The 26,024-nt window shown below is 55.9% G+C and overlaps 1 protein-coding gene across 1 annotated transcript; it reads right to left on the bottom strand.

Annotated features, from left to right (window-relative positions):
- Positions 1 to 6,929: 6,929 nt before the first annotated feature.
- CYGB (cytoglobin) lies at positions 6,930 to 25,587 on the bottom strand. The gene is made up of 3 exons (XM_009897928.2): positions 25,248 to 25,587; positions 11,709 to 11,940; positions 6,930 to 10,685 (listed from the first exon to the last, which is right to left on the bottom strand). Exons 1-3 carry the CDS (start codon positions 25,388 to 25,390, stop codon positions 10,521 to 10,523), a joined length of 540 nt encoding a protein of 179 aa, XP_009896230.1. The 5' UTR covers positions 25,391 to 25,587; the 3' UTR covers positions 6,930 to 10,520.
- Positions 25,588 to 26,024: the final 437 nt, after the last annotated feature.

The raw sequence follows: 26,024 nt of genomic DNA, 5'->3' as shown, positions 1-26,024 counted from the left end.
GAAAGCCCCTCTCAGGTCTTTCCTGTCATACCACAGTGCTGGTGACAGTGATGCCACCTGGCTCTGAGACAAACAGAGCTTTTCACAGAGTCCTCACCAGCCTGTCCCTGCAGCCTCAGCTATCAAGAGGATGGGAGATGGGGTGCAGCACCCATCACCTACCTATGCCATGCTCTGTGGCTGCCCTGTGCTCTGTCACCTTTGCAATGACAGGGATGCTCCTGCTCACCTCCAGGTCCACAGCCAGTGGAGCTGAACCACCTGAAAGGTGGTTGTAGCCAGGTGGGGGTTGGTCTCTTCTCTCTAGCAACCAGCACCAGAACAAGGGGACACAGTCTCAAGTTGTGCCAGGGAAAGTTTAGGCTTGAGGTAAGGAGAAAGTTCTTCATGGAGAGAGTCATTTGTCATTGGAATGTGCTGCCCAGGGAGGTGGTGGAGTCACCATCCCTGGAGGTGTCCAAGAGGGGATTGGATGTGGCACTTGGTGCCATGGTCTAGTCATGAGGTCTGTGGTGACAGGTTGGACTCGATGATCTTTGAAGTCTCTTCCAACCTTGGTGATTCTGTGAGACTGTGACCCTAGCTCCTGTCCTCAGAGGTGCTGTCACCCCCAGATCCTGACCAAGCCACCCCAGCAGGACACAGACCCTTCCAGGCAGATGTTAGTGCAAAATCTGTATTTTTGCCCCCTTGAAGCTCTGGTTCCTCCTGCCCTCCCTTCCTCCTTGCCCAGCCTGTGGTGGGAAAGCAGTAAGGAATAAACCAGTATCAGATGGAATCAAAGGCAGGCTGGTGGGAGTTTGTCTTTTGGGGTTTCCTTCTCTTTTATTGCCTTCCCAGAGAGTACAGATCTGGGAGGGCTCTGAGGTGACTTAGTGGAGCAGGAAAGGGCAGATCTCCTGGGATACTGGTCCAGCCTTGGGGAAGGCTGGGAATAGCCTGGCTTGGTGGGGAGGCTGCTTTGACCCCCAGCACTGGGGCTGGGGTCAGTGGGAGCTGGTGGGATAGGGGCTAGGGAAGAGGATGCTGCCCTGGAGAGGAGGAGGGGTTGAAGCAGGAGAATTCACAGTTGTGCAGAGGAAGCAATGACCTTTGAGCAGCAATCTTCTTCGCTCACTGCTATTTATCCAGCTTTCCCAGTGGCTCCTTCTGCCAAGCCCAGCCTTGTGCATACAGGCTGGGCTGGGAGATGCTGGGCTGCCCTGGTGCTGAGCCGTGGCTGTCTCCTCTCCAGGGGTGGCTCTGGTTCATGGAGCTGAATGTGATGTTTACTGCTGGAACAGCATCTCTGCAAGAGGCTGAACCTTCCTGCCTGCCAAGTGTCCTTGGGCAGGTGAGCTGGAAGGAGAAGCTGTCTTTTTTTGTCCCTGAGCATCCCTGCTGCCATGCCCACCTCCCCACTGCCACTGCTTGGACCACAGGACCTGGGCTCAGTAGATCCCTGCTCAGCCAACCAGAGGCTGCAGCACACATTTTTTTTCCCTTTACCAAGAGAATGACAAAAAAACCCCAAATCACTGAAAATATTTGTCATTATTAACTGAAATAGCTAAGGAAAGTAAATGCAAATCAGACAGTTGCTTAGAAAAGGATCAGCAAAACAAACCCCCTCTGCTGTCTGGGTACGAAACCAGCAGAGCCTGGGGAGCGTTTTATTTCAGGAGCTGTTTGGAACATCAGCCTCAAAACTGACCAAACATACAAACAGCAGCAGGCAAGGAGCAGTGGTCTGAAGCTTTCCCTCAAAGCAAGCAGCCCTTGTCAGTTAATCAAAGGGATTTGTGACGAACGGCAGCAGCCGTCCCAGCGGGGTGGGGACAGGAACCTTCCCAGCAGCAAAGCTGGTCTGGGTTGTCCTTGTGTTCAAGGTACCAAGCAATGGGAGTGTGTGGTTTGCTCCCCGAACCAAGGGGAGCTGGAGCTGGTCAGTGTGGGCATGGCAATTGCCCCTCCCAGTAATATGCATCAGTGAGGGCAAGCAGAGGGAGCTCCTCTCTGGGGCACGATGCCAGCTGTCAGGGCTCAGGTGTCTGGGAGCACCTTGGTGCCTTCAGCGCTGCTTCCTCCACCCTGGGAGTCCTGCAAAACCAGAGGGTGGTTTGGCTGGGCTGTGGACTGGGGGTCGTGCCCACAACACCCTCCAAGGCCCTGGCAGTGGGGCCAAGCGCTTTGGGGCACCACGGGGCCAGCTCCTGTGCTTGGGTCAAGAGTGGCTTCCCAATCAAACCCACCCCCCGGCTCCCAGAGGGGAGGAGAGGCAGGGAGCCATCCTCCTCCTCCTGATCCTCTCCCCCACCCTCCCTCTGCCCTTGGCTCTGCTCTCTCTCAAAAGTGCCTGGGAGAAGTGAAACCTGGCTGTAAATTAGCTGAGAGGGTTTTTCAGTCTGAGATGTGTGCACTTCCCCCCTCCCAGCTCTGTTATTTCATCTCCCGGCTGCCAAACTCCCGGGAATTAATCCCGGCCGGCGCTGACAGCGTTTACATTCAGCACTGCTCAGATAAACCATATCAGCCAGCACAGCTGAAGAGGAGCCTGCCACGGAAGGAAGGGCCAGCTCCTGCTCAGTGTCAGCCCCACTGGCCTGGGATGATTCTTTCCTGCCTTTTTTTTTCCCCTCCAGGGGCTTTGCTCTGAGCAAGGAGCCACCAAAAACCCTGCACCGGTGAGGGTTGGTTCATACAACAAAGCCTGGAGCCCCTGGCTCTTATCTCAGTGTAGATAATGCAGAAGGGATGTGTCCTTTGAGCTGGTGGGAACATTTGGGCTTGACCTCTGGAGGTTCCTTGTCCTGTGCCACACAAGGGAGGATTCTCCTCACCACCAGGAGAGGTATTTGTGCAGTGTGGTTATTGCTTGTTCTCTTTAATCTCCTCCTCGCAGGTGGATTTCCTTCTGTCCTTAACAATAACCTCCTGGCTGTCGCTTGGATGTCACCAGGTGCCAGTGGAAGGTGGGCACATGACAGAGATGTGCCACCTCTGAGCCAAATCTGCACTGGGCTCATGGAGCTGCAGTTTCTCCATCATGTGCTGGGCAGGGAGCACTGGAGCTCCACATCCAGTGGTGTGGGCCAGGTGGCCTTTCCCAGGGCTGGAGCGTGAAGACAGTCTGGGTGCACACCCCATGCCATGTCTTTGCTATTAAATTCCCTCCTCCCTCTGTTTCCCAGCCCATGAATCATCACTGGGGCCACCAAGGTGGTTTCTAAGAGCTGGATCACCACCAGCTCCTTTGTCTGAGTGGTGCCTCCCGGAAAGCAGCAGCTGCCCCAGGCTGCACCACTTGGAAACAAGGTGGATTTAGACCCCCTGGGCACAGGGAAGCAGGAGGGCGTGAGCTCATCACCCCAGCACCTGGGCCAATGTGCCAGTGAGCCTCAGCCTCCCGCCCCATCTGCTTTTCCAGCAGTGTTTGCAGAGCACTGGCCTGGCCCTGGGGTCCAGGTCACGATGTGATCATCACAGCCACCCCAAAGTGACAGGATCTGGGGGTAAATATTAGTACAAAGTGAAGGGCTGTGTACATATTTTCTCCCTGCAAGGTAATGCTGCGGTTCCCAGCTCTTTCTCAACAACTCATTGGAAAATCCAGCCCTGTGTCAGCACCCTCTGGTCACCCTTTGTTCTGGCTGGTCTCAGCCCAGTGTGCAAAGGTCCTAAGAGGTTCAGGTTGCCTTTGGACCCTCCCTGTTCCCAAGCTGGGTGGTTCTTTCCCTCGTGGTTTCCGAGCCAATGTTTCCCATCTGGAGCGCAGCAGCGTGTGGGCTCTGCTGACCGTTTGCTTCCGCCTGGAAGAGCATCCAGGATGTGGTGGAGGCTCCCAGGATGGCTTACTGATCATGTTAACAGCACCAAGAGGTTTCTCCCCCCCCCCATCGAAAAAGGATGCAGCAGAAGGTAGACAGAAGCAGGCAGTTACTCTCCTCCCCACACGGACTGACCCTTGGTTCCCACCTCCCTAAGCTGTAAGGGGAGAAACAGGCTCCCTCTGCACGGCCACCCCAGCCCCTGTAGCTTGGGGATTCCAGACTAGCTCAAGAGCCTGCCCATGCAGGAGCTACTCAATCATGTGCAGGGCTGGAAAACATCAGTGTTGCTCTCAATCCAGCAGGAGTCAAGCCAGCAGCAGGCTCCTAAAAACCCTGGGCAGCCTCCAAGGCACTGATCTCTGAACTCCTCCCTCTCAGACCCCACTGAGCCTCCCCCCAAGCCTCAGACTGGGGTCCTGACCTGGAATTGCTCACCTTAAAATTGCTGGTGGCCAGGTGCTGGTGGTTTCCAGCAGCCTGGTGGGATGAGCTATCCCTTCCCTGAAAGCCCCTGCTAATGTGTGCTGATGCCTTTGGCATCAGTAGAGAGGAGCACAATAAAAGGCATTGCTCAGATTTCTTTTCCAAGCCTTGCATGCCATGGAAATGGAGCTTATGGGACCACAACATGGGTCTGTCTGTCTGTCTGTTCATCCATCCTCTGCCAATAACTTTGGAAAGGTTGGCCAGCACCAACCAAATTGGTCAGAGGTCTCAAGTACACCATGGGTCTGTTTTGCTAAAGAGGGAGCTGGAAAGACCCATGGAGGGAAACCACAGCATGACCCAACCACGCTGGGACTCATCCCACTGCAATGTGATCCAGCCACAGAGAGAGGCACAGGAGGAGCAGCAGGGGATAGAGGCATGGAAAACTTGGCTTCTGCTACTCAGGGAGCTGCTGGGTGTTTGTAGAGGCTGGGAACTGTCTCACAGTCCTTGTTGGCCCCCGCTACTGCATCTTGTGGCCATCACCACTGCAGGTTTCACACCCAGCTCTGCCTTGCTGCCTGCCACAGTGGAGATGAGCCTTTGTCTCGGTGTCTGCCTGGATTCATGTGCCATGGGGGCTGCACATCAGCCTTAGGACATCTGTGAGGGAAAGCCCTTGGCTGATACCAAGCTTAGCCTACCTGGGGAAGGCACAGAAACAGCTCCTGGCTCAGGGAGAGTCCCCAGAGGTTTGCACAACATACCTGAATGCCAAGCAAAGAGCCCGGAGTAGGAGCAGACCTTCCCCTTCTCACTCGATCCTGTTAGTAAGGTGCCTCCAACCACCTCTACCAGCCTCAGAACAGGTGGTCAGTGAAGGGCACATCTGCTTTTCACCTCCAAAGCTCCCTCTCCAGTGCCCTGGGAGCAAACAGGAACCCCCCCAGACCCTTCTGCCCACGATCCCCTTGCAGCACCACCCCCACCCGCCCCCCGACCAGAAAGAAAGCAAGAAGAGCTTGGGGGGGGGGGGGGGGGGGGGGGGGGGAGGGGCAGGGTGTGGTTTGATTGGTTTATCCACTGAAGATACAGGTTTGGGTTTAATAACACCATTGTTGTCTGGTTACAAACATACTAAAAACCTACAAAAGGAAACAAAGGAAAATGATCAACCAACAAGGTACAGCCAATGGCACACGGGACGGCATGTGGAAAACCAGCACGGAAGCGCCGAGAAACACCAACAGGAACAGGATCTGCAGTCAACAGGAAAGACATGGAGCTACACCAGACCCCCCCCAGGCCACACCTGTGGGTCCTGGTGGGGCTGCTTGAGACATACCAACGGTTAGAGACAGCTTCAGCTATGGAAGAGAATCAGCGTCGCAGTCTGTTAAACAGGGTCAGCCCCAGGGGGTTTTAGCCTTCCCTCGCCGTGAGCCGGTCCGAGGGCAGCTCCTGGGTTCCCCTTCCACCCATCTGCCTGGCAGGGCTGGTGCTGGTCCCAGCGGCATCCCCGCGGCAAGGGGCAGGGGAGGCTGAGCTCTGGTCCAGCCAGCCCAGGTCTGGTCCCCACTGAAGTCCCCCGAGAGAGTGGGGAGGTGCTAGGACCTCCTTTCCTAGGGCAAACTGGAGGAAGCTGGCAGAGGTGGAAGAGGATTCCCCGAGGACAGCCTGTGGCATGGCTGCCTGAGGGGTGTCTCTCACCGGAAGAGAAGATGAAGGTGGTGGCACAAGGTTCTTAAGGGTTCCCTGTCCCTCTGGTGCTGTTGGGGTGTCTCTTGAACTGGCTGAGTGGCTGTAATTGCCACGGGTGTTGGCCACAGGGAGGGGAGGACAGGATCTGTGTCCTGTCCCAGCCTAACACTTCCCATTCCCTCCAGCAAGGAGCTTGCTCTGGCCAAAGGCAGTTCTGAACATGGGGTGGGAAGACAGAAGCTGTGTGTGGAGAGCCAGGACAAGGTACTTGAGGAGGAACCTTGCCCCAGGGACACCAAACACTCAGCATTCATCTGCTGCTGGCAGGGGCACAAAGACCTTCCCAGCCCTGATACGAATGCAGAGGCACTGGCTGAGCCAGAGGCCAGATCCTGCCCTGGTTCCAGGATCTGGGCTGAGCAGGGCTGGCAGGTACAGGGCAGCCACAATGGCACAGCCATCAGCGAGAAGCAGAGTGAGCAGGAGCAGCCTGACAGCATCCTTGGGGAATGCAAATGGGGGCTAGGGGACACAGGTGGTTCCCCAGGGAAGGGGAGAGACTGGCTGGTCCCCAGCACGTGCCAGTGCCATGACCTACCTGAGCTCCCAGCTTCTGACCCATGAATTCTGCAAGTTGGTCCCTCCCTGCCACCACCAAGGAGAACAAAGCTGAGCCCATGGCCACCACCCTTATCTCAGCCTAGGTGTGCCAGGAGGTGAGATGTGGAGCCCCAGTGAGCAGGGCCTGGAGGCAATGGGGGGTGAGGGGGTCCCCATCTGTCTGTGGTGGGTTTGGGGAGGGGACTGAAGAGGCTCCAGTATCAGAGAGCAGCAATGCAGATGTGTGCATGCACTGGAGAGCCTTGCTCACAGCCAGGGCTCAGCTTCCCTTTCTGCTCTTCCTCAGGGTATCTCTCCACCCTGTCACTGCAGAATGTGTGTGTGTTCATTTTCATCCCTCCCCAGATGAGAATTCCCCCCCCCCCCAGTTTCAGCAAGGCTTTCTGTTGTGCTGCAGGCCACGAAGGGAGAGGGGGCGTTCACTTCAGCTCCTTCTCTTCCCCCTGCGAGCTCTGCCCTGGCCACCCTCCCTGCTTCAGCTTCCATCCTACAGAGCTGGTAAAAATAAACAGGGATTTATCATTAGTGGGGTGGTTTTTTTTTGCTTGCATATATTTGACTGGCCAGCAAATGGAAGTGTGTGGGGGGGAAGCTCCTCGAGGGACAGCAGCTGCACACATCTGGATTTGCTTTTTGCTGGAAAACTTGCCAAGCCCAGCACAGGGAGGCCTGGGTGCAGGAGGCTGGGGGAGGGGAGTGAGCTTTTTCTGGAGGTGCAAGAGAAACCCACCAAAACAACCCAGGAAATGGGGGGAAAACCCAACACAAACACACCAAAGAGAAGGAAAAAGAAACCAAACCCCAAGCCCCGTGCAAAGGTGAGTTAGGGGCAGGGGGGGGAACCTTGCTGCTGCTCCCCCAAAGCCAAGGCACTCAAGGTGGGTTGGCTATGAGACTTTCCAGCCAGCCCAAAAATGACTTCCCTGCTGACCTCAACCAAGCCTGATTTTGGGTTGGGGGAAGGGAGGGGAAGGATTTGTAGCAACAGATGAAACTCCCACCTGGAGAACATAAACCTCAGAGGTTAATGTGTGAATTTTGCCTGAAGATGAAGCATCCCTGGAGGGAAACAACCCTGGCCCAGCATCCACAGGGCATGGGGACCACAGGAACCCAGCACAAGCATGCAGGGCTCTGGCAGGGATTGGGGAGAGCTCCACCGTGCACACCACAAAACATCCAACAGTTGTGCCCCGAGTGGTTCCTCCCCAGCCTTGCACTGGGGCAAAGTCAATGACCAGCCAGGCCTTTTCTCATCCTAACCCTGACCCTGGCCAGCAGCTGCCTCTGCCAGCTGTGCAAAGGGTCAGCAGCTGCTCTGCCACTGAGTCGCGGGCTGGAGGCACCAGCTGCTGGCACCTTCACACGTGCAGGCTGGTGGCTGGGTTTCAGGGGGGCTGACTCTGACACCTCACCAGCATCACTTGTCAGCCTGTGCCCATCCCTTCCTTTCATGGAGCCTGTGACCTTGCACGCTGCCAAGGACAGCTGTGCCTGAGCAGTTGTTGCCTCCCAGCAATCTGGGTGTGCCCAGGACGTGCCGCTGCTCCCGGCTCCATCACTCCTCTCCACCTGTCTTGTGGTGGGAAGTAGGGAGGAAAGAACTGCAAGGCAGCTGCAGTGCCATTAGTGGAATCCTGGGGCTATTTTGGGACTACTCCTGGTCCTAAGCTCTGCAGGAAGATGAGGGAGAGCTGAACAACACAGCCAAGAGGCTTGGAGACCTCCCCAAATCACTTTTTGCCCAGAGCCAAGGCACTAGGCAATGGTACAAACTGCTGGCTGCTTCTAACCCAGCCCAGAGGAGCAGGAGAAGACATTTCCCCCCAGGTCAACCTCCCCTGCTGCTTTGAGCACTGGCCTGGGGGTCACTACCTGGGCTGTGCCAATACCATGGCATGAGCAATACCAAGGGCAGGACTGGGAGTTTGCCCCTAATGGGCTCCCACAGATTCTGAGCAGGAGGAGGAGGAGAGGGAAAAACCCCACTGAGACCTTTTCTGGGAGTGGGCACCCAGTGCTGGCCACCCCCCTACCAAGCAGGGCCAAGGCTGGGGGGCAAAGAACCCCCCTGGCATGGAAGCAAAACACCAGGAACAGGAAAATGCCCTGTTCCCTGGGGATGGTTGAAAGCACAGATGAACTGGATGGAGGTGAGCAAGGCAAGAGCTTCTGGCTGGCTGCTCCAGAGGAGGGAGGTCAGCCCCAGGGGGAGTTACTGCTGTCTCCTCCAGTGGTGTCCCCGTGGCAGGGTGAGGGGTGTCCCCAAGGTGGCTGTGGAGACCCCAGCCCAGGACCATGGGCTCAGTGCCTGTCAAGCCAACATCCAGGAGAGGAGCTGGGCTCACTAGAGGAGCTGCTGGCTCTCCAGGGCAGTGGTGGAATGAGGCCAGAAGGGAACCCCCCTCCCACTTCAACGGCTAACACTGCCCTTAAGGCTGGATCTCCAGAAATAACAGCCATTTGGAGAAATACTGGGTGACAAGGGTGCCAAAGCTGCCCTGCACATCTGGTGCTTTACCTCAAGTCCTCTGGGATTCAGTCCCCAGAGCATCATCATCTAAATCCAGGCTCACGTGTGCAGGAGGCCACAGGGCTGCTCCTCCTCCCATTTGGAACCAAAGGGGAAACTGAGGCAGGAACCAAACAGACTCACCCACAGCTTCAGGAGGAGTTGGAGGCAGGATGAGTGCTGTGAACCCTACAGCCACATCTCATTCTGGGGGGAGATCCCTTTGCCAGGCACAGGTGGGAGCTCTGCCAGTCCCAAGGAGTAACCTAGCTTCTGCATGGGCTGATTTCTACCAGGCACTTTGTTTGAAGAATCCCAGTTTCACCAAGAGAGAGGAAGATGATCTATGTAAGGAGTAACTTACTCATTTTAAGCCAGCAGGGACCTTCCTTCACACCCAGGCATCCCTACTGCTATGTCCACTTCATCTTTCCCCTCCTGATCACAGCCTGAAACTTCCTTCTCACTGACCAGGGCAGAGCCACCCCAGCCCCACACTGCCCTGGCTGCTGGCCAGACAGACACATGCCAGCTCTCAGGGCAACGGCACAATGTGTGCCACCTGAGCCCATCCTCATGCACATCCCTCTTGCCCACGGAGCTGAAGGGAAGCGAGTGGGCTCACAGCATCCTGCCTCTGGCACAGGGATCCCACCCACACACCATGCTCTGAGCCACCAGGGAAGGCAGCCCAAAGCCCTCCCCCCGCCTCCTTTCCCACTCTCTCACGCTATGGGGGACGTCTCTCCCACCCCCTCGCTCCCTCCGGCACCAGGAGGGTTTGCAGCAGCCAGCCAAGGAGAGGGACTGACAGGAGCGGTGAGGGCTGCTGCCAGCCCACGGTGCGGGCTAATGGACAGCCAAGGCTGACTCTGGTGGCAGCCACCAGCCCTGCCACCCTGCCAGGGGAATGGAGAAAGTGCAAAGCAAAGTGCAAAGCAAGGTGCCAGCCCGGCGGCTGGCCGTCCCCACGAGCATGCTGCCCCAAAAGCAAGGAGCTGCGTTGGCCCGGGGGTTTAGCATGGAACAGAAGAGTCGTGTGGTTTGACAGCGAGCAGGGCTGCCCGGCGCTGCTGCCGGCAGAGCTTCTGCAAGGGACTTAGGGACGGCGCAAGCGAGCTGCGGGATTTGGGGGTGGTGGTGGTGATGGTAGGGCCAGGACAGTAAGATGGAGCCAACAACCAACGCTCTACCCCTCACGTTCTGCATCCCCTTCCAGCGTCCCCCGCAAGCGCTTCACCCCCACCCACCCACACCCTCCGCGGTCCTACTGGTTTGGCTTATTTAGTTTGGTTGGAAACCCCGTGGAGATCTAATTGTGACTTGGCAGCTTACGGAGCTGGCCCTGCCGGGCTCCCCAGACTGAGCGAAGATCTTGAGAAGAGACCAGAGTGAAGTCCTGGGGTGAGCAGAGCCCTCCCTGCCCCTCGCCTGGCCCCGCTGGGCGCTCACAGGGTGGCGGAGGGGTACTGCGCCCAGCCCACCTCCTTGTACGCCGCCGTCACATGGGTGTAGATGAGGGTCCTCATCTTGGTCCAGGCTCCGTGAGCCTCCGGGGTGAAGTCGTTGGCGTATTCTTCAGCAATCACCTCCAGCATGACACCGGTGAGTTTCTGGAGGGAGCAAAAGGGTTAACGACTCCCCAGGGAGCAGCCGACAGCGAACGCAGCTCTTTGCTACCCTAACGCTTTAATCCCGACGCCGAGTTCGGGAGTGACAATGCCCTGTGGGACAAACAGACGTGCAGGAGGTCTGTTGACACCCCGGGGGACAGACAGGGCAGGTTACCATCCTGCCTGGGCCCTGGGGAGGCTGAGCCCTGACTGTGATGGGGTGCTGCTTGAAGGTCCAAGCATCTCTGGAGGTGTTCAAGAAGGGATTGGATGTGGCACTTGGTGCCATGGTTTAGCAGTCATGAGGTCTTGGGTGACAGGTTGGACTTGATGACCTTTGAGGTCTTTTCCAACCTTATTGATTCTATGATCTCCCTATTTGGGCAGCTCAGATTATTCAGACCCTTCTATCATGCTCGAGCTCTACAAGAGGGAACACAAGAACCCACAGCCATGCTGGGGAGGCTGCAGGCAGGTGGGGTGCCCTTGGCAGGGGTGCTCCAGCATGGGCTGCATTTGGGAATGGTGATCTGTGTGGGACATCATCACAGCAGGGTGCTGCAGCCACGTAGGGAGCAACCCCCAGGACCAGCCAACACAGAATCATCCAGGTTGGAAGAGACCTATAAGATCATCAAGTCCAACCTATCACCCAACCCTATCTAATCAACTGCAAGAGAGGACAGGCAGCTCCAGCTCACCACAGCTCCCCCTCCCTAACATCACAGAACAAGAGGACACAGTCTCAAGCTCTGCCATGGGAGGTTTAGGCTGGATGTTAGGAAGAAGTTCTTCATAGAAAGAGAGATTGGCCTTTGGAATGTACTGCCCAGGGAGGTGGTGGAGTCACCATCACTGGAGGTGTTTAGGAAGAGAGTGGATGAGGCACTTGGTGCCATGGTTTAGTTGATTAGATGGTGCTGGGTGAGCGGTTGGACTCGATGTTCTCAAAGGTCTTTTCCAACCTGGTTGATTCTATTCTATCCCTTTTATTTATTTATGTGTTTTGCTCCTATGTTTTACCTTGAAGTAAATGGGCTCCACTTTGTGCTTGAGGGCATGGGCCTTGCCCACCAAGGCCAGCACAGAGGAGACCTTCTCGGAGTCGTTGATGTTCTCCACCACGGTGTTAATGGCACCCATGACCCGCCGGGCGTGCTTACGCAGCTGCAAGCTCCTCTCCATCTCCAGGGGGTCCTCCATGTGCTTGAACTGGCTGAAGTACTGCTTGGCCGAGGGGAAGTTGACAAAAAACCTGCAAGAAACACGAGAAAAATACCATCAGGAGGGTGAGGGCAGGTGAGGCAAAGCAGGGAGTGGTGGAGATGCTGGAAGCCACCTTCTTGCCTGCAGCACAGCCAGAGCTGGTGTGGTAGTTTCAGGCTGTGCCTAGAAATTTTTCCACAGATACAGAATTAACCAGGTTGGAAAAGACCTTCAAGATAATCAAGTCCAACCTATCACCCAACACCATCTAATCAACTAAACCATGGCACCAAGTGCCTCATCCAGGCTCTTTTTAAACACCTCCAGTGGTGGGGACTCCACCACCTCCCCACGCAGCACATTCCCATGGCCAATCTGTCTTTCTGGGAAGAATTTCTTCCTAACATCCAGCCTAAACCTCCCCTGGTGCAGCTTGAGACTGTGTCCTCTTGTTCTGGTGCTGGTTGCCTGGGAGAAGAGACCAACCCCCACCTGGCTACAACCTCTTCAGGTAGTTGTAGACAGCAATAAGGTCTCCTCTGAGCCTCCCCTTCCCCAGGCTAAGCAACCCCAGCTCCCTCAGGTCTTGAGCAAAAGTGGTAGAATGTAAATAAATTACTGTTGGATGGAAAAATACCTAGATACCCAACATGAAAGTTAGTTTTGCACACTAATAGCTTCCTCTCTTTTTGGCTTCTTCCCTCTGGCAGACACCAGCTCTGGCTTCTGCTGGCTTTGCTGACCTTGGCTGCATTGCTTTGTGGTGGCTAAGTACTAACAAACAGCTCTCTGCTCTTCCCTCCTTCCCTGTACACAGTAAAGGAGAGAGAAGGGAGCAGGGAGGGGGAAGCTATTAGCAGCCCCCTGGTTTTGTCCAGGGGAGGTTCTTGTGCTGTTTATAAATGTGTAAATATTGTGGGGTTTTTTGGGGTACATATTCATTGCATTCCATATTTTAGACTGTAGTTTTGCTTGTTTTGCTTTCCAGCTGAGCTGGTCTGGCAGTTTCTTTTGGGGGGGGGGAATTTTCTCTCACACACACACCCCCCAGCTGGTTTTCTCATGGAGTTCTCCAGGAGCTGTGGCATTCAGCTGCTTAAAAAAAATCAGCAGCTTACTGCCTTTCATCCTCGACCTTCCCTATCTGCTGCAAGGACATCACAGCTGGATATTCACCTTCAAAGGAGAGGCAAGACTGAGATCTTCATACCCAGAGACTCCACCCAGGTGTGCCAGATGCTGTGGACAAGCCCACAATACACCACAACATCTGTCCCACAGAGCTGGGGATGAGCGTGAAGCCTCTCCCTGCCCCTCTTCCCCAGGCACCCAGAAGCTTCTCAGCCCCGTGGGCTTCATTCCTGCATTGCCACCCAAAATACCTTCTTCCTGCCCAGGGTGGCTCCACCTCTCACAGACCATCCCCATTAGACTCTCCAGCAAGATCTCAGCCCTGAGCTCAAGCCACTGCACATCTATGCCAAGAGCTGCTTCCCCCCCAGCAGGGATGCCCCAGACACCCTGCCCTGAGGAGCCTCTTTCTGCAAGATTAGACCCCACTGAAGTGCAGCTGGAGCAAATTAACTGGGCTGCAGCTGATGTCCTGAGGTCCCCAGAAGGTTGTAGGGCTGGGAGGGGTTTGAAGAGCACAAGGCAACAGGGTGCAGGGCTGAGGATACCAATGCCAGCACCACTGGTATTTGCTCTCAGCATCCAGGGTTGACACTGGAGTCACATTAACCACCCCCTGCCACATGATTTACACAGCAGAGAACCACAGCAGTGCTTGCTCCCCACTTTCACTCATCTCTCTCCCTCCTCTCCTGGGCTCCCATCTTTACCTGGTCCAGTGAAGGCTGCTCAGGCAGCTCTCAGGTCTGTCCCACAGCATCCCCACAAAGATGACCTCCTTCCCAAGCACATCCCAACCATGTGAACCCATCCCAACCATCCAACCATCACTACCTTCCTCCAGGACCAGGTGGGATCCTCTTCTTCACTCACCTCTCCACAAATGATGGCAGTGCTGAGGACCAGGCTCATTTAGCACTCAGTTATCCTTCTTTTCCCTGCTCCCCTCCTTCCCCCTCTCCCTTGGCTTGCAGAAGCTTGTGGGCATTGCCAAGGAAGCGGTGTGAAGCAGCTCCTGGAGCTCACCACCACTTCTGTTGCTTCCCTGAGGCATCTGGGATTCATCAGATGGCCCAAAATAGGTTTTGGAGGTGTGAAGAGTGTGCAGTGGAAAGGGTGGGGGAGGAAGGAAGGTGGAATGGGGAGACAAGGTGCTGCTTTGACAGCCTGGAGGGGACCCATGGCAAAACTCCTCTCCTTACTGTGCAGCCTGCCCCCAGCACAGCTCCTCCCCACACATCAGGTCTCTCTCAGGAGAAACCATTCCCAGGCCTGGCTGTCCCCAGCTCCTGTCACCACAGAGATGCTCAGTCCCTACCCTTCAGCTCAGAGGTGGTCAGGAATGGACACTGGTCCCCTGACCAGGGGATAGAGCCAGCCAGGACCATGCAGATGGCACCAGATTCAAGACTTCTGTCCCAGGCATTTCCCAACAGAGGGACAACTGTTTCTCTCTGCTTTAATGGGAGCATTTTTTGCCATCCAGCCCCAACACTCTTCTCATCCCTTCCACCCTCCATCTCTGAGCAGCATGCGGCAACCCCAAGCTTGCGGCTCCAGCCAGCTCTGGAGATCAATGCTGTCCAGCTGTCAACACCTTGCTGAGGGCAGAGCTAAGGGGTCTGCCATCCCTGCCAGTGAATCCTTCCCCCTTCACCCTCCAGCTCTGGCAGCAATCCCCCCAGGCACTGGGAGCAGGGCATGTGGCTGGAAGGGGAACCTGCTGCCCACACACTACCCCAATGCAGGTGACGGAGACTGACAGCTGTCAACACCTGCCCGAGCCTCTGAATCCCAAACCATCAGAAGTTCTCCCTGAAAAGCACTGTTTGGTCTTCAGCTTAAGGGCTTGATGTTGTGAAGGCACAGGCAAGGAGCTGAGGAAGAGACTCCTGGCCTGAGCCAGGCTCTTTCAGCAGAAGGGTAGAGCTAGGGAGGACTGAGCTCTGCGCTGCCAGGAATTACAGCTTCTCCCTGCCAAGAGAAGGGCCTAAAGGAGCTTGTGCCCTTCAGGAGCAGAAGAGTCATCTCCATGCCCTCCCCCACACCACCATCTCCACCTCTCTGCTGCATTTGGCTGTCTACTCCAGGGGCAAAAATTGATCAGACCCCCTGAAGTCCCCATCCTGGGTGAGACCAGGCCAGGGAAGGGTCCATGGCACTTAGTGCTGTGGTTGAGTTGATGAGATGGTGCTGGGTGAGAGGTTGGACTCGATGGTCTCAAAGGTCTTTTCCAGCCTGGTTAATTCCAACTTTTCACAGAAGAGACCTCAAAGATCATCAAGTCCAACCTGTCACCCCACACCTCATGACTACTAGACCATGGCACCAAGTGCCACATTGAATCCCCTCTGGAACACCTCCAGGGATGGTGACTCCACCGCCTCCCTGGGCAGCACATTCCAATGGCCAATCTCTCTTTCTGTGAAGAACTTCTTCCTAACATCCAGCCTAAACCTCCCCTGGCACAGCTTGAGACTGTGTCCCCTTGTTCTGGTGCTGATTGCCTGGGAGAAGAGACCAACCCCTCTTAGCGACAACCCCCCTTCAGGTAGCTGTAGATAGCATTGTCCTCACTCTACAGACCCTCAGGGTGGTGTCCTCATGGGAAATGAGCTCAGCAGCTTCCCTAAGAGACCTGCAAGAAGGACATCCCTGCTGCTGGAGTGATATGAAACCAGCAACCCCCTCATGAGCTAAACTCCTGCTTGCTTTCATCAAAGGAGAGCTGAAACAGGGGAGCCCAAACCATCTTTGCTTCCAGCTGAAAAGCAACTCCCCGTCTTGCCAGTGAGCTGCAGCCACCTTTCCTTGGCCAGTGCCTCTCTGCAGGGCTGGAGGAAGGCAGGTGCCTGCAGCAAGGACTTCTGGCCTGGAGCAAATATTTGAGCTGTGGAACCAAAGGGAAAGGGAAAAAAAAAGAAGAAGAGGGGAGGAGACTCACTCCGGGGTGGTTGTTAATAAACAGAGAAGATTAATTTAACACAAAGGTTAAATATAACCAGAGGAAAGGGGGGAAAGAGAGGGGTGGGGAAAAAAAGGAAGAACTAAAATAAGTCAAACAATAGAGAAGTGCAAGAGGTGTCACTTGGGGTTTTTCCATCTCCAGAACATCTTTCCAGAGTTCAGACCTCTCAGGCTCTGGAATTCTGTTGGCTCGCTGTGCCTGTGTGCATGCCTGGAGCTCTTTTTTCCCCCACCCCACCCCCCTCCTTCCTCAGAGTCATTAAAAGCTGATATTTCCCATTGCACAGCACACAAAATGATGATTGATAGAAAGCAGATGCCTGCATACCCATCTCATTAACTCTCTTTTTAAGCGGTTCCATTCTGCAGCTGCTAATTTGTACTCTGCAAGCTGCATCTGGACCCCACGGACAGGATGTCAGCTTTGCTGTTCCTCCCTCTCCTGCCCTTTTTAACAACTCTAAAGGACACAGCCAGCAGCAGAGCCAAAGGGAATAGAATCACAGAATCAGCCAGCCTGGAAAAGACCTCAGTGATCACCAAGTCCAACCTCTTACCTAACACCTCCTGACAACTAAACCATGGATCCAAGTGCCACAGCCAAGCCTTCTCTGAACACCTCCTGGGATGGGGACACCACCACCTCCCTGGGCAGCACATCCCAATGGCCAATTACTCTCTCTGGGAAGAACTTTCTCCTCACCTCAGCCTAAACTTCCCCTGGGGCAGCTTGAGACTGTGTCCTCTTGTTCTGGTGCTGGGTGCCTGGGAAAAGAGACCAACCCCCATCTGGCTACAACCTCCCTCCAGGGAGTTGTAGAGAACACTGAGCCTCCTCTTCTCCAGGCTAATAATTCAAGTGCAAAGCCCCTGCAGTCACTGGGAAGCTGTTCTCTGCTCAAGGGGAGATACCACAGTGACCATCACAGGAGGTGTTTAGGAGCAGACTGGATGGGGTGCTTGGTGCCATGGTTTAGTTGATTAGATGGTGTTGGATGATGGGTTGGACTCGATGATCTTGAAGGTCTCTTCCAACCTGATCTATTCTATTCTCCTCCTGTCTGCCCCCATAGAATTGGTTCAGTGGGAGAAGACCTTTATGGTCACCAAGCCCAACCATTAGCACTGCCAGCTCACCACTAAACCACAGCCCCCAGCACCACATCTACGCAGCTTTGAGATCCCTCCAGGGATTGAGTCTCCACCACTGCCCTGGGCAGCCTGTCCCAGGGCTTGACAACCTTTTTGGGGAAGTAACTGTTCCTCATACCCAACCTAAACCTCCTCTAGCACAACCTGAGGTCATTTCCTACTGTCCTATCACTTGTTACTCCCACAGCAACATCTGATAGTAACATCTTCCCTTTCCCCAGACCTTGCAGAGCAAACCCCCCATGGGAATCCCCAAGCCCAGCCACCTCCTTCCTTCCCCAAGAGGAAAGAGGACAGCTGGGTGCTGCTTGCTGGGTGCTCTTGAGCCCCTAAACCCTTGAAGCTTTACTCACCATTTGCAAACTGGGGTGGGAACAAATGGAAGCAAGGCCTTGAAGCCACTGGGAGGCTCCAGCTGAGCCCCCAGCCAGCACTTGTAGACTCTTTTTCTGGCAAGATTTTCCTACCAATGCCTTCATGTTCTCTCTTGCCTCATCCCTCTATGTGGGAAGAAACTCTCTCTAATGTGGGAATCTCTCCCCAGCCTTTCTCAGACCTCTCCTTCCAGCTCTTTTACTGCTGGGGTGACTACAAAGCAGCTGATAAGGGGGAGGCAGGTGGTGTGTGGTGCTGCTATTTATTGTGGAGAGGGCTGGCTCACTGCTTCTCCTGCACCTTCTCCCTGCTCCTCACAGCCACCTGTAATCCATCATCTTGTTTCCAGGCTGGGGCCAAGCCCTCAGTCCACACACTGATGCTAAATTGCTTCTACAGCTGAGAAAGAAGAGGTGTAGCTGGCCCCCCTCCAGCTGAAGCACCACAGTGCCAGGGAAGAAGGACAAGGACACAATGGTGAAGCTGGGAGAGGACCCAGCAGCAAAGCTATAGCCAAACACCTTTGGCCATGAGCAAACAACCTCCAGGGGCATGCCCTGCTCACTCTTGTGTGCTCAGTCCCACCTCCAGGTCCTCAGTGCTGTTACCTTCCCCTACCACGTGTGTGGCTTCAGGCCAAAGCCTCTTGGCTGCAGAGATGGACCTTTGGGCTAGGGATAAGGCCAGCTTTCCTCAGCATCAGAGTGGCTTTTCTATGGCTCTTGCAATCCCTTTTGCTCAGTGCCTTCATCCACAGCATCATCCTCATCACTCACATGGTTGTTCCTGCTCCTCTCCACTGCCAGACCTCTTTCCCTGCCTGTGTCCCTGCCCACTGGGTGCAGGTAGCACACAGGGATGGCCACATCTGCCCCTCCACCCCAGCACCAGCATCTCCCCCTGCACCAGACACCCTTCCTGCAGCCCTGCCAGGCAGGGACAGCATGGCCCAGAAGCAGCCAGGGGTAGGACATGATGTCAAAGCATGACTCTTGCCTCTGAGGCAGATGCCTGGTGAGGATGGAGCTTGCTGGAGCCTGGCTGTGTGTCCACAACACCCAGGGACAGTGGAAGAGTTTGGAAGTGGGAGGCAACATGAGGCTGAGCAGAGGAGCAACCCAGATTCACAAGGATGAAGTCCCTGTGCCAGGACCTGCCATCCATGCAGCAAAATCAGGAACCTGGTTTTTGATGTCCACCACCTCACCTCCTCTCCAGTGCTCCCTTGCTGGTTTCCAGCAGCCCCTGCTTGGTGTTGTCAGCACCTCCACCAATGCTGTGCTCCAGGTAGATTGCCAGCCACCCCACTGCCAGCCACCTCATTGCCCAGCCACCCCATTGCCAGCCACCCCAATGCCAGCCACCCCACTGCCAGCCACCCCATTGCCAGCCACACTCAGTACCTGCCAGCCCAGACAGGGCTGTCCTGACATCTTTCTGCCTTTACTGAGCTGTGGGAGCCCCCAGACCAGTGGAGCCTGTCAGCAGAGCAGAGACTTGGCCCTCCTGGTGAGGGCTTTCTGGGGCTGGTACCAGCACACCCAGTGTGCCCTCGGCCACAGCCAGGGAAACCATCCAGGGGCAGTTTGACCTCCCTGTGCCTTTGCTTCCCTTGGCCAGGCTTCCTGAAGCACAGGCTGTCCTGTGGGATCTCTCCAGCCCCGTGTGTCTTGCAAGGGACACAAGGGCAGTGTTGGGTGAAGGGACCTGGGGAAAATTCTTCTTGGGTCACCCTGAGAGCTGCTGGCAGCCCCGAGGCTGTGCCTGGTGGAGGACATGCCACAGGGATCCCTGGGCAGCCACCTCAGCCAGGGAGCAGCTGAAAGGGCTGGTTGCAGGTGCTCCAGTCAGAGGGGAAAAGCAGCTGTGCAACAAGAGCTTAGTGAACCCACACTCATCCTCTTCACTGATTGTGGAGGTGGCTGCTGTCTTGGGAGATGTCCCCTGCGTGTTTCCCTCTCAGCAGAGCAGAGTCCTGCTGCTCTCTCCAGAGAAACATCTCTCCAGCTTGACCACAATGATTGGCAGGCATGTGACAAGCTGTGGGACAGGGATATGACCACACTGAGGAGTTGGAATTTATAGAGGACCCTTTCCAAAGCGAGATACTGTGGCAGGAGGTTCTCTGCCAGCTTCTGTGCTCTGAAATTTGCCTGTTGGCAGCTGGGATCTGACACCTTCCCTAGAGACCCCTCCAGAGGCACCCCTTCCTTATAGACCCCTCCATGCAGACCCCTTCATTATAACCTCCTCCCTACAGATCCCTTCCTTATGGACTCTTCCATACAGATCCCTTCCTTATGGACTCTTCCATACAGATCCCTTCCTTATAGACTCCTCCATACAGACCCCTTCCTTATAGACCCCTCCAGAGGCACCCCTTCCTCATAGACTCCTCCATACAGACCCCTTCCTTATGGACCCCTCCATACAGACCCCTTCCTTATAGACTCCTCCATACAGACCCCTTCCTTATAGACCCCTCCAGAGGCACCCCTTCCTTATAGAACCCTCCATACAGACACCTTTCTTATGGACACCTCCATGCAGACCCCTTCCTTATGGAGTCCTCCATGCAGACCTTTTCCTTATAGACCCCTCCAGAGGCACCCCTTCCTTATAGACCTCTCCATACAGACCCCTTCCTTATAGACACCTCCATAGGGACCCCTTCCTTATAGACCACTCCATACAGATCCCTTCCTTATGGACTCTTCCATACAGATCCCTTCCTTATAGACTCCTCCCTACAGATCCCTTCCTTATGGACTCTTCCATACAGATCCCTTCCTTATAGACTCCTCCATATGGACCCCTTCCTTATGGACACCTCCATGCAAACCCCTTCCTTATGGACCCCTCCATACAGACCCCTTCCTTATAGACTCCTCCATACAGACCCCTTCCTTATGGACCCCTCCATACAGACCCCTTCCTTATAGACTCCTCCATACAAACCTCTTCCTTATAGACCCCTCCATGCAGACCCCTTCCTTATAGACACCTCCATACAGACCCCTTCCCCACAGGCACCTCCACATGGACCCCTTCCCTATGGGCAGCTCCACAGAACATGTGTTGGCTTTGGGGTTCTCTGCAAAATCCTTGCTTTAACTGCAATTTTTGGGTGGATTCAACTAATTTTTACATATATATATATATATAATTATTTCTTTTGGATTCAGCTGAAAATAAGCAAGGGTTTTCTTCATTGCCAGACTCATTACTCAGGCTCTTTGCTATTTTAACCTACAACTTGCAGTAATGTCTGGCATCCAGGGAGTGCTTTTAGATTTCAAAGCTCTCTGCAAAGTGCCTGAGCACAGGTGTGTTAGCTCAGAGGAAGGAGCTGTTGAAATCCAGGGGTCTGAGTCTGCCTTGGCAAATCCTTTAGCTTCCCCTCCCACACCTCCTGGGAGGGGAAGGACACCTTGGGAGCAATGGAGAAGGTCACAAGTGTGGCAATTTGGAGAGCTGCTGGGTTTGGAGCAGAGCTGGAGGGAACAGTGATGGAGATACCCCCCCATGGGGGTGGCACAGCGTGGGGTGGCTGTGGCAGGCTGCACTGACTGTGCTTGGCATGGCAAGAACATTTGGTGTGGCCTTGGGACCTGGGAGCTAACAGAAACTATCCCTGGGTTTCATCCCTGGTGGGATCTGTAGTTTTGTGGTCCCACATCTGTGGCCAGGGTACGTGTGTGTGGGTGTGGGAGCAAATGTCCATGGTGGTCAGGACAGGCTGTGGGTTTAGCTCTGGTGTCCCAGGCTTTAGCTGGGGTCTGCAAAGGAGCGAGGGTGCTGAGCCCCTGCTGCTGCTAAGCCCTGAGTGCCCACAGCCCCAGCATGCTGTGGAGAGTGGGCTCTCATCCCTCAGTGAACCCTTGGAGTGTGGGGTATTGGCAATAAGCCATTGGGAAGGTGGACGAGAAAGGGGGATGCTAGGGGGAGCACTGCTTGTGTGCTTGAAGGGCTCCTGCACCACACAGGGAAGGGTGTGGAGATGCCAGGGCTGCTGCAGGCTGCCCAGATCTCCCCACATGCCTGAGCTCCCCTGCTCTGAGCTCTCTAGTGAGGGATATTTACCCAAAGAAGACCAAATCCGAAATTACAGATGGGTAAACTGAGGCACAGCAGCAAGCCCAAGGGCATGGGGAGCCTATGGGTGAGCTGCAGCCCAGGGCTCCCAGCTCTGCTGGCCAGTGTGCCCACTTGGGAGTGGCCCAGCTGATACACACAGCTGCAAACACGCAGCTCCAGCTTCAGTTCCAGCTCCAGCAAGGGTTAAGGCAGTGGCTGTGAGCTGGAGCCTGCAGAGGCCCCTGAGCTCCCAAGGAGGAGGAAGATGAGCAGAGGAGCATGGTGAGGAAGCTCTGTGTTTCCTCCAGCTCGAGGCTCCCCCACCGAGGAAACTGTCAATTAGTGACATAGTTTTAACCACACAGCTGAGATTCCCATGATCCGGTGGCTGCTCAGCCACAAGTCCCCATTATTCCTCTTTGTGTCCCCTGAGAGCCCAGAGGCCCTGCAGGGCCAGGACCCCACTGTGCTGCTGGCAGGACCGTGGGGGTTTGCCATGGTTTCGTGCACCAGCAGCAGCTGTAAGGGCTGGGACCATGGTGCCCAGCTATGTGCCTCAGTTTCTCCAGCTGCAGAGCATGGAAAGGCTGAGGGTGGAGGAGGAGGTTGGGCAGGGGCTGAAGGAGAGCAGAAGGAGCTGGAGTGAGTTCCTACAGGACACTGACACTGTAGCCTCCCCACTGCTGCCTTTTGTGTGGGCATTGCTGCCTTTTGGGTAGACATTGTTGCCTCCCACCCTTGGGGCACAGGATCAGGCCCCAGATTCATTGCAACCTTTTATCTCCAGGGGTGCTGCAAACCATCACTTGGGAAAAGTCATTCCCTGCCCTTAACATCTCTGAAGGCACAGAGGAGGGATGGAGCAGGAGAGCATGGAGAGACCTCTTGCTACCAGACACAGGCAACTCCCTGGTCCCAACCCGGGCAAGAGAAATGTGGCTGCTGGTGGATGTACCTGCTGTTACCACTGCACAGCAGGGCTGCACAGAGGGGGGGCCCACAGCTGTGCATCCCCCTTCCCTCTCCTTGTCCACCCTAGTGCACATCACTTTCTGCCTCAGTTTCCCCCGCAGGGTGCTGAGCAACACCGGTGCTGTACTGGTGAAGCTCAGGGGCTGGCTGGGGCAGCTCTCAGCCCCCAGCACTCTGGGGGTGCTGCAACCAGAAGCATGCTGGGTAGGTCTGCTTACACCACACCAGCCCCCACTCACCATCCCCTCCCCAGCCCCAACCTCTGGAGCTGCTGAATCACGTCTGGGGCTGCAGCTGCCGGGCTGCAGGTGGCCTCCAGGCAGTGACCCACTTCTGCCAGCGGCTGATGCCAGCTGGGAACTGCAGCTGGGAAAGCGGCAGCCAGCGGTGCTCCCAACCCAGGCCAGGGCTGCCCTGCTTTCACCAGACACCAGCAGCCCCAGGGAGCTCAGGATGAGCTCCTCAGAGGGCTCTTTGGGGATGGGGCTTTGCTGCTGTGGAGGGCATCTCAGCCGCTGGAGCCATGGCAGCTGGCTCCAACAGCAGCACTGCTCCAGTTGGGATGGTGGCTCTCCCAAACCAGACCACTGACCCTGGGGACGTGCACTGAAAGTCCAGACCTCACTTGAAGCACCCCAGAGAAGTTCTGGCTGAGGCAGTGGGTGCTGGGTTTAGCTGGGATGTGCCAGGGCATGTGCCAAGGCCAAGTGCAGCCAGGGTACCAAGGAGTTGTGGCTCACTCTAGAAGCCAGCTCAGTCCTGCCCTGTTGGCACAGGGAGGGCCAACTCCTCACCACGGTGCCACAACTGTCCCTGGAAAAAACAAAACTGGACCAGAAACTTCAACTGAGAAAGTCTGAGCTGGGACTAGAGCTCAGCCATATGGTCCCTGCCAGGCTGTCCCCAGTCCTGGTCCAAGCCACATCATTGCACACAGAGACACTGAAAACCATGAGCTGCCCTGGGCATTGCCATGAGTCCCTTGGTGCCAGCTGTGGGCACCCAGCCACCCTTCTTGTGCTCACGGCCCCCCCTGCACCTGGCTGCACCTACAGATGGGGTCATGGAATGACCTGGGTGCCAGGCAAGGAGCTGGCTGCTGGCCAAGCCCTGTGCTGAAGCTCGTGGGATGAGAATTTTGCATCCCTCAGACCTCTGCCATGTGCAGGCTTCAAACTCAGCCCAGGTGGGCTGGGTGTCCCAGCAGTGGGGCTATCACACCCCCAGATCACCCTGGCTGCTACATGGAGCAGAGCCATGAGGGAGTGAGCTCAGCCATCAGCTGGCTCTGAGAGGAGGAAATGTTTGAGAAGGAGGAGGTGAGGTGACTCAAATGTCATTTTGGATTCTCTTGCCTAGGGGTCTTGCTAGGAAAATCCCATTGCAGTGCTGGCTGTGAGCCTGGAGGGGAACTGGAGCTGCTCACCAGCATGGCTGGGGAGCCTCTGCTCTCTGCAGATCCCGTGGGCTCAAGGCATCAGCTCTCAGCTGCTTGGAAAACTTTTGGACGGTTATTAATAAACAGCACGTCCATCCAAGGGGTTCTCTGCGCTCCCAGGCCCCTGCTGCAGGAGGGGACACAGCCCAGTCTCCTGTCTCTGGTCTGGGCTGGATCCAGGCAGGAGCCTGAGCAGGGATATCCCTGTGGTGCTGCTCCCTGGGATGGGTGCCGGGAGCTTTGGCTCTCCAGAGAGCATCCTTGCTGTCTGCCAACAGGTCACAGCAGGCATCTCACCTGCCCCTCTCCTTGCCGTGCCCATCCTCCTCTCCCCTCCTCAGTAAGGGCAATAGCCTGCTGGTGCTGCACCCCACCGAGCCCCTCGACCCCCAGAATCCACGGGATCCTGCGGGATTCCCACTTGGTCCTTTCCCAGGGTACCCAGACAAGGGTCACAGCCCCGGACAGCACAGCAACCCCCACCTGCCTCCTCACCTGCAGAGCACCTCCCCTGGGCTCATGAGCTGCCCCTTGTCCCTGCCACTCGGCCCCACACTGCCGGGCGACGCTCCGCACCCCGCTCCCAGGGCAGCAGGGCACCTGCCCCCCGCACCGCCGCCCCCCGAGCCCCTTCCCTCACCAACTCCAGCGCTCTCCTTCCCGCCGACGCCGACGCCGGAGGGACAGATGGTGCCCTCCGAGACACACCTGCTTGGGTTTTATCTTGGCTCCCAACTTGCATTATTTCACCCGCCAGCCTGCCACGCACCGATGCCACCCGCTAACGGAGCTGGGGGGGTTAGAATAACATCCCCCCCCCCCGCAACCCACCCAAGCACAGCACCGCTCTTCTCCTCGCCTCTGCCACCCCCCCCCTCGCCCCGACCGCCCCCAGCTCCATCCCTGGGCTAAGGTGACCTTTGCAAGCCGAGCAGCTTCCCCCCGAAGTCCCCAGCAAGGCTTCCCCCCGCCAACCCTCCCCCCCTCGCCGCTGCCACCCAGCTCCAAGGTGTGGAAATCAGAGGAGTGCTGCGAAACCCTCCCTGCTCCCAGCCAGCGAATACACCCCAGCCAGCTCCCCACTCGCTGTCATTCATCTCCACTTGGGTTATATATATTGTTCTGCCTCTTTCTCAGCTATAAAGAGCTTTAGGTGGATTTGCTGGCTCCCTGTTTTGGTTTGTTTGGGGTTTGTTTTGGGGTTTTTTTTGGTTGTTGTCGTTGTTGGGTTTGGGTTTAAATACCTGATGAGTATGGAGACCCCAACGTCCTCGCAGTTTGCATATACTCTGCTCCACGTCTCTTGAATCACCTTTTTTTCCGCCTCTGAAATCTCTTCACTTCTTTCCCATCTCTCAATCTCCATTTCTCCCTGGACTTTCTCCATGAAAAACAGCCGGCACGCTCCTGCGGGAAGCCAGGAGGAGATAAAAGAGAGAGATGTGTGGGGATAGGGGCGGGGGGGGAGATAATATATCCTGGGAGGAGAGACAAGGTGTTTGGCGTGCGGGTGCTGGCGGCTCTGCCGACGTGTGGATGTCTCTGTGTGTGTGTGTGTGTGTGTGAGTGAGAGAGAGAGAGAGCGAGAGAGAGGAGAGGGAGCTGCTGCTGCTGCCGGCCCCTTCCTTCGACAGGGAATTTAAAAAAATATCCCGCAGGAATGCTGCATGCGATTAGATTTCAGAGCTCCCAGGGCTGCCCGTGGCTGGAGTTAGCTTCGGCTCGGCTCGGCTCGGCTCGGCTGCGTGCGGCTGACTGATGGGGAACTGCCTGAAAGTGAAATATTCCAAGGCATTGCAAAGACCAGCCTCTTTACCAATGTGTGAACGTGAGCTCACTTTCTCCCTCTCTCTCCTCCTCTCTCCCACTCCTCCCTCCTGCCCTTCTTTTTTTTTTTTTTCCCCTTTTCTTTTTTTTTTCCCCCCTCTCTCCCTGAAAGGGAGGGATGAGGGAGATGTTCTGAGCAACATCAGGACGGTGCTGGGTAGCTGGGGTGGGAGGGGAGGTAGGGATGGAAGTTT

Source organism: Dryobates pubescens, chromosome 20 (assembly GCF_014839835.1).
Source record: "Dryobates pubescens isolate bDryPub1 chromosome 20, bDryPub1.pri, whole genome shotgun sequence".
Classification (NCBI taxonomy): Eukaryota; Metazoa; Chordata; class Aves; order Piciformes; family Picidae; genus Dryobates; species Dryobates pubescens.
Note: the sequence above shows the minus strand (reverse complement) of the source record. Positions and strands in the feature narration are given on the sequence as shown.

Excerpts from the sequence above, each read along its gene's own strand:
- CYGB (XM_009897928.2), bottom strand. The coding sequence starts at position 25,390 with ATGGAGAAAGTCCAGGGAGAAATGGAGATTGAGAGATGGGAAAGAAGT. Across the intron at positions 11,941-25,247 it reads GGGGTCTCCATACTCATCAG|GTTTTTTGTCAACTTCCCCT; the intron begins GTATTTAAACCC and ends TGTTTCTTGCAG. Across the intron at positions 10,686-11,708 it reads TGGAGCCCATTTACTTCAAG|AAACTCACCGGTGTCATGCT; the intron begins GTAAAACATAGG and ends TGCTCCCTCCAG.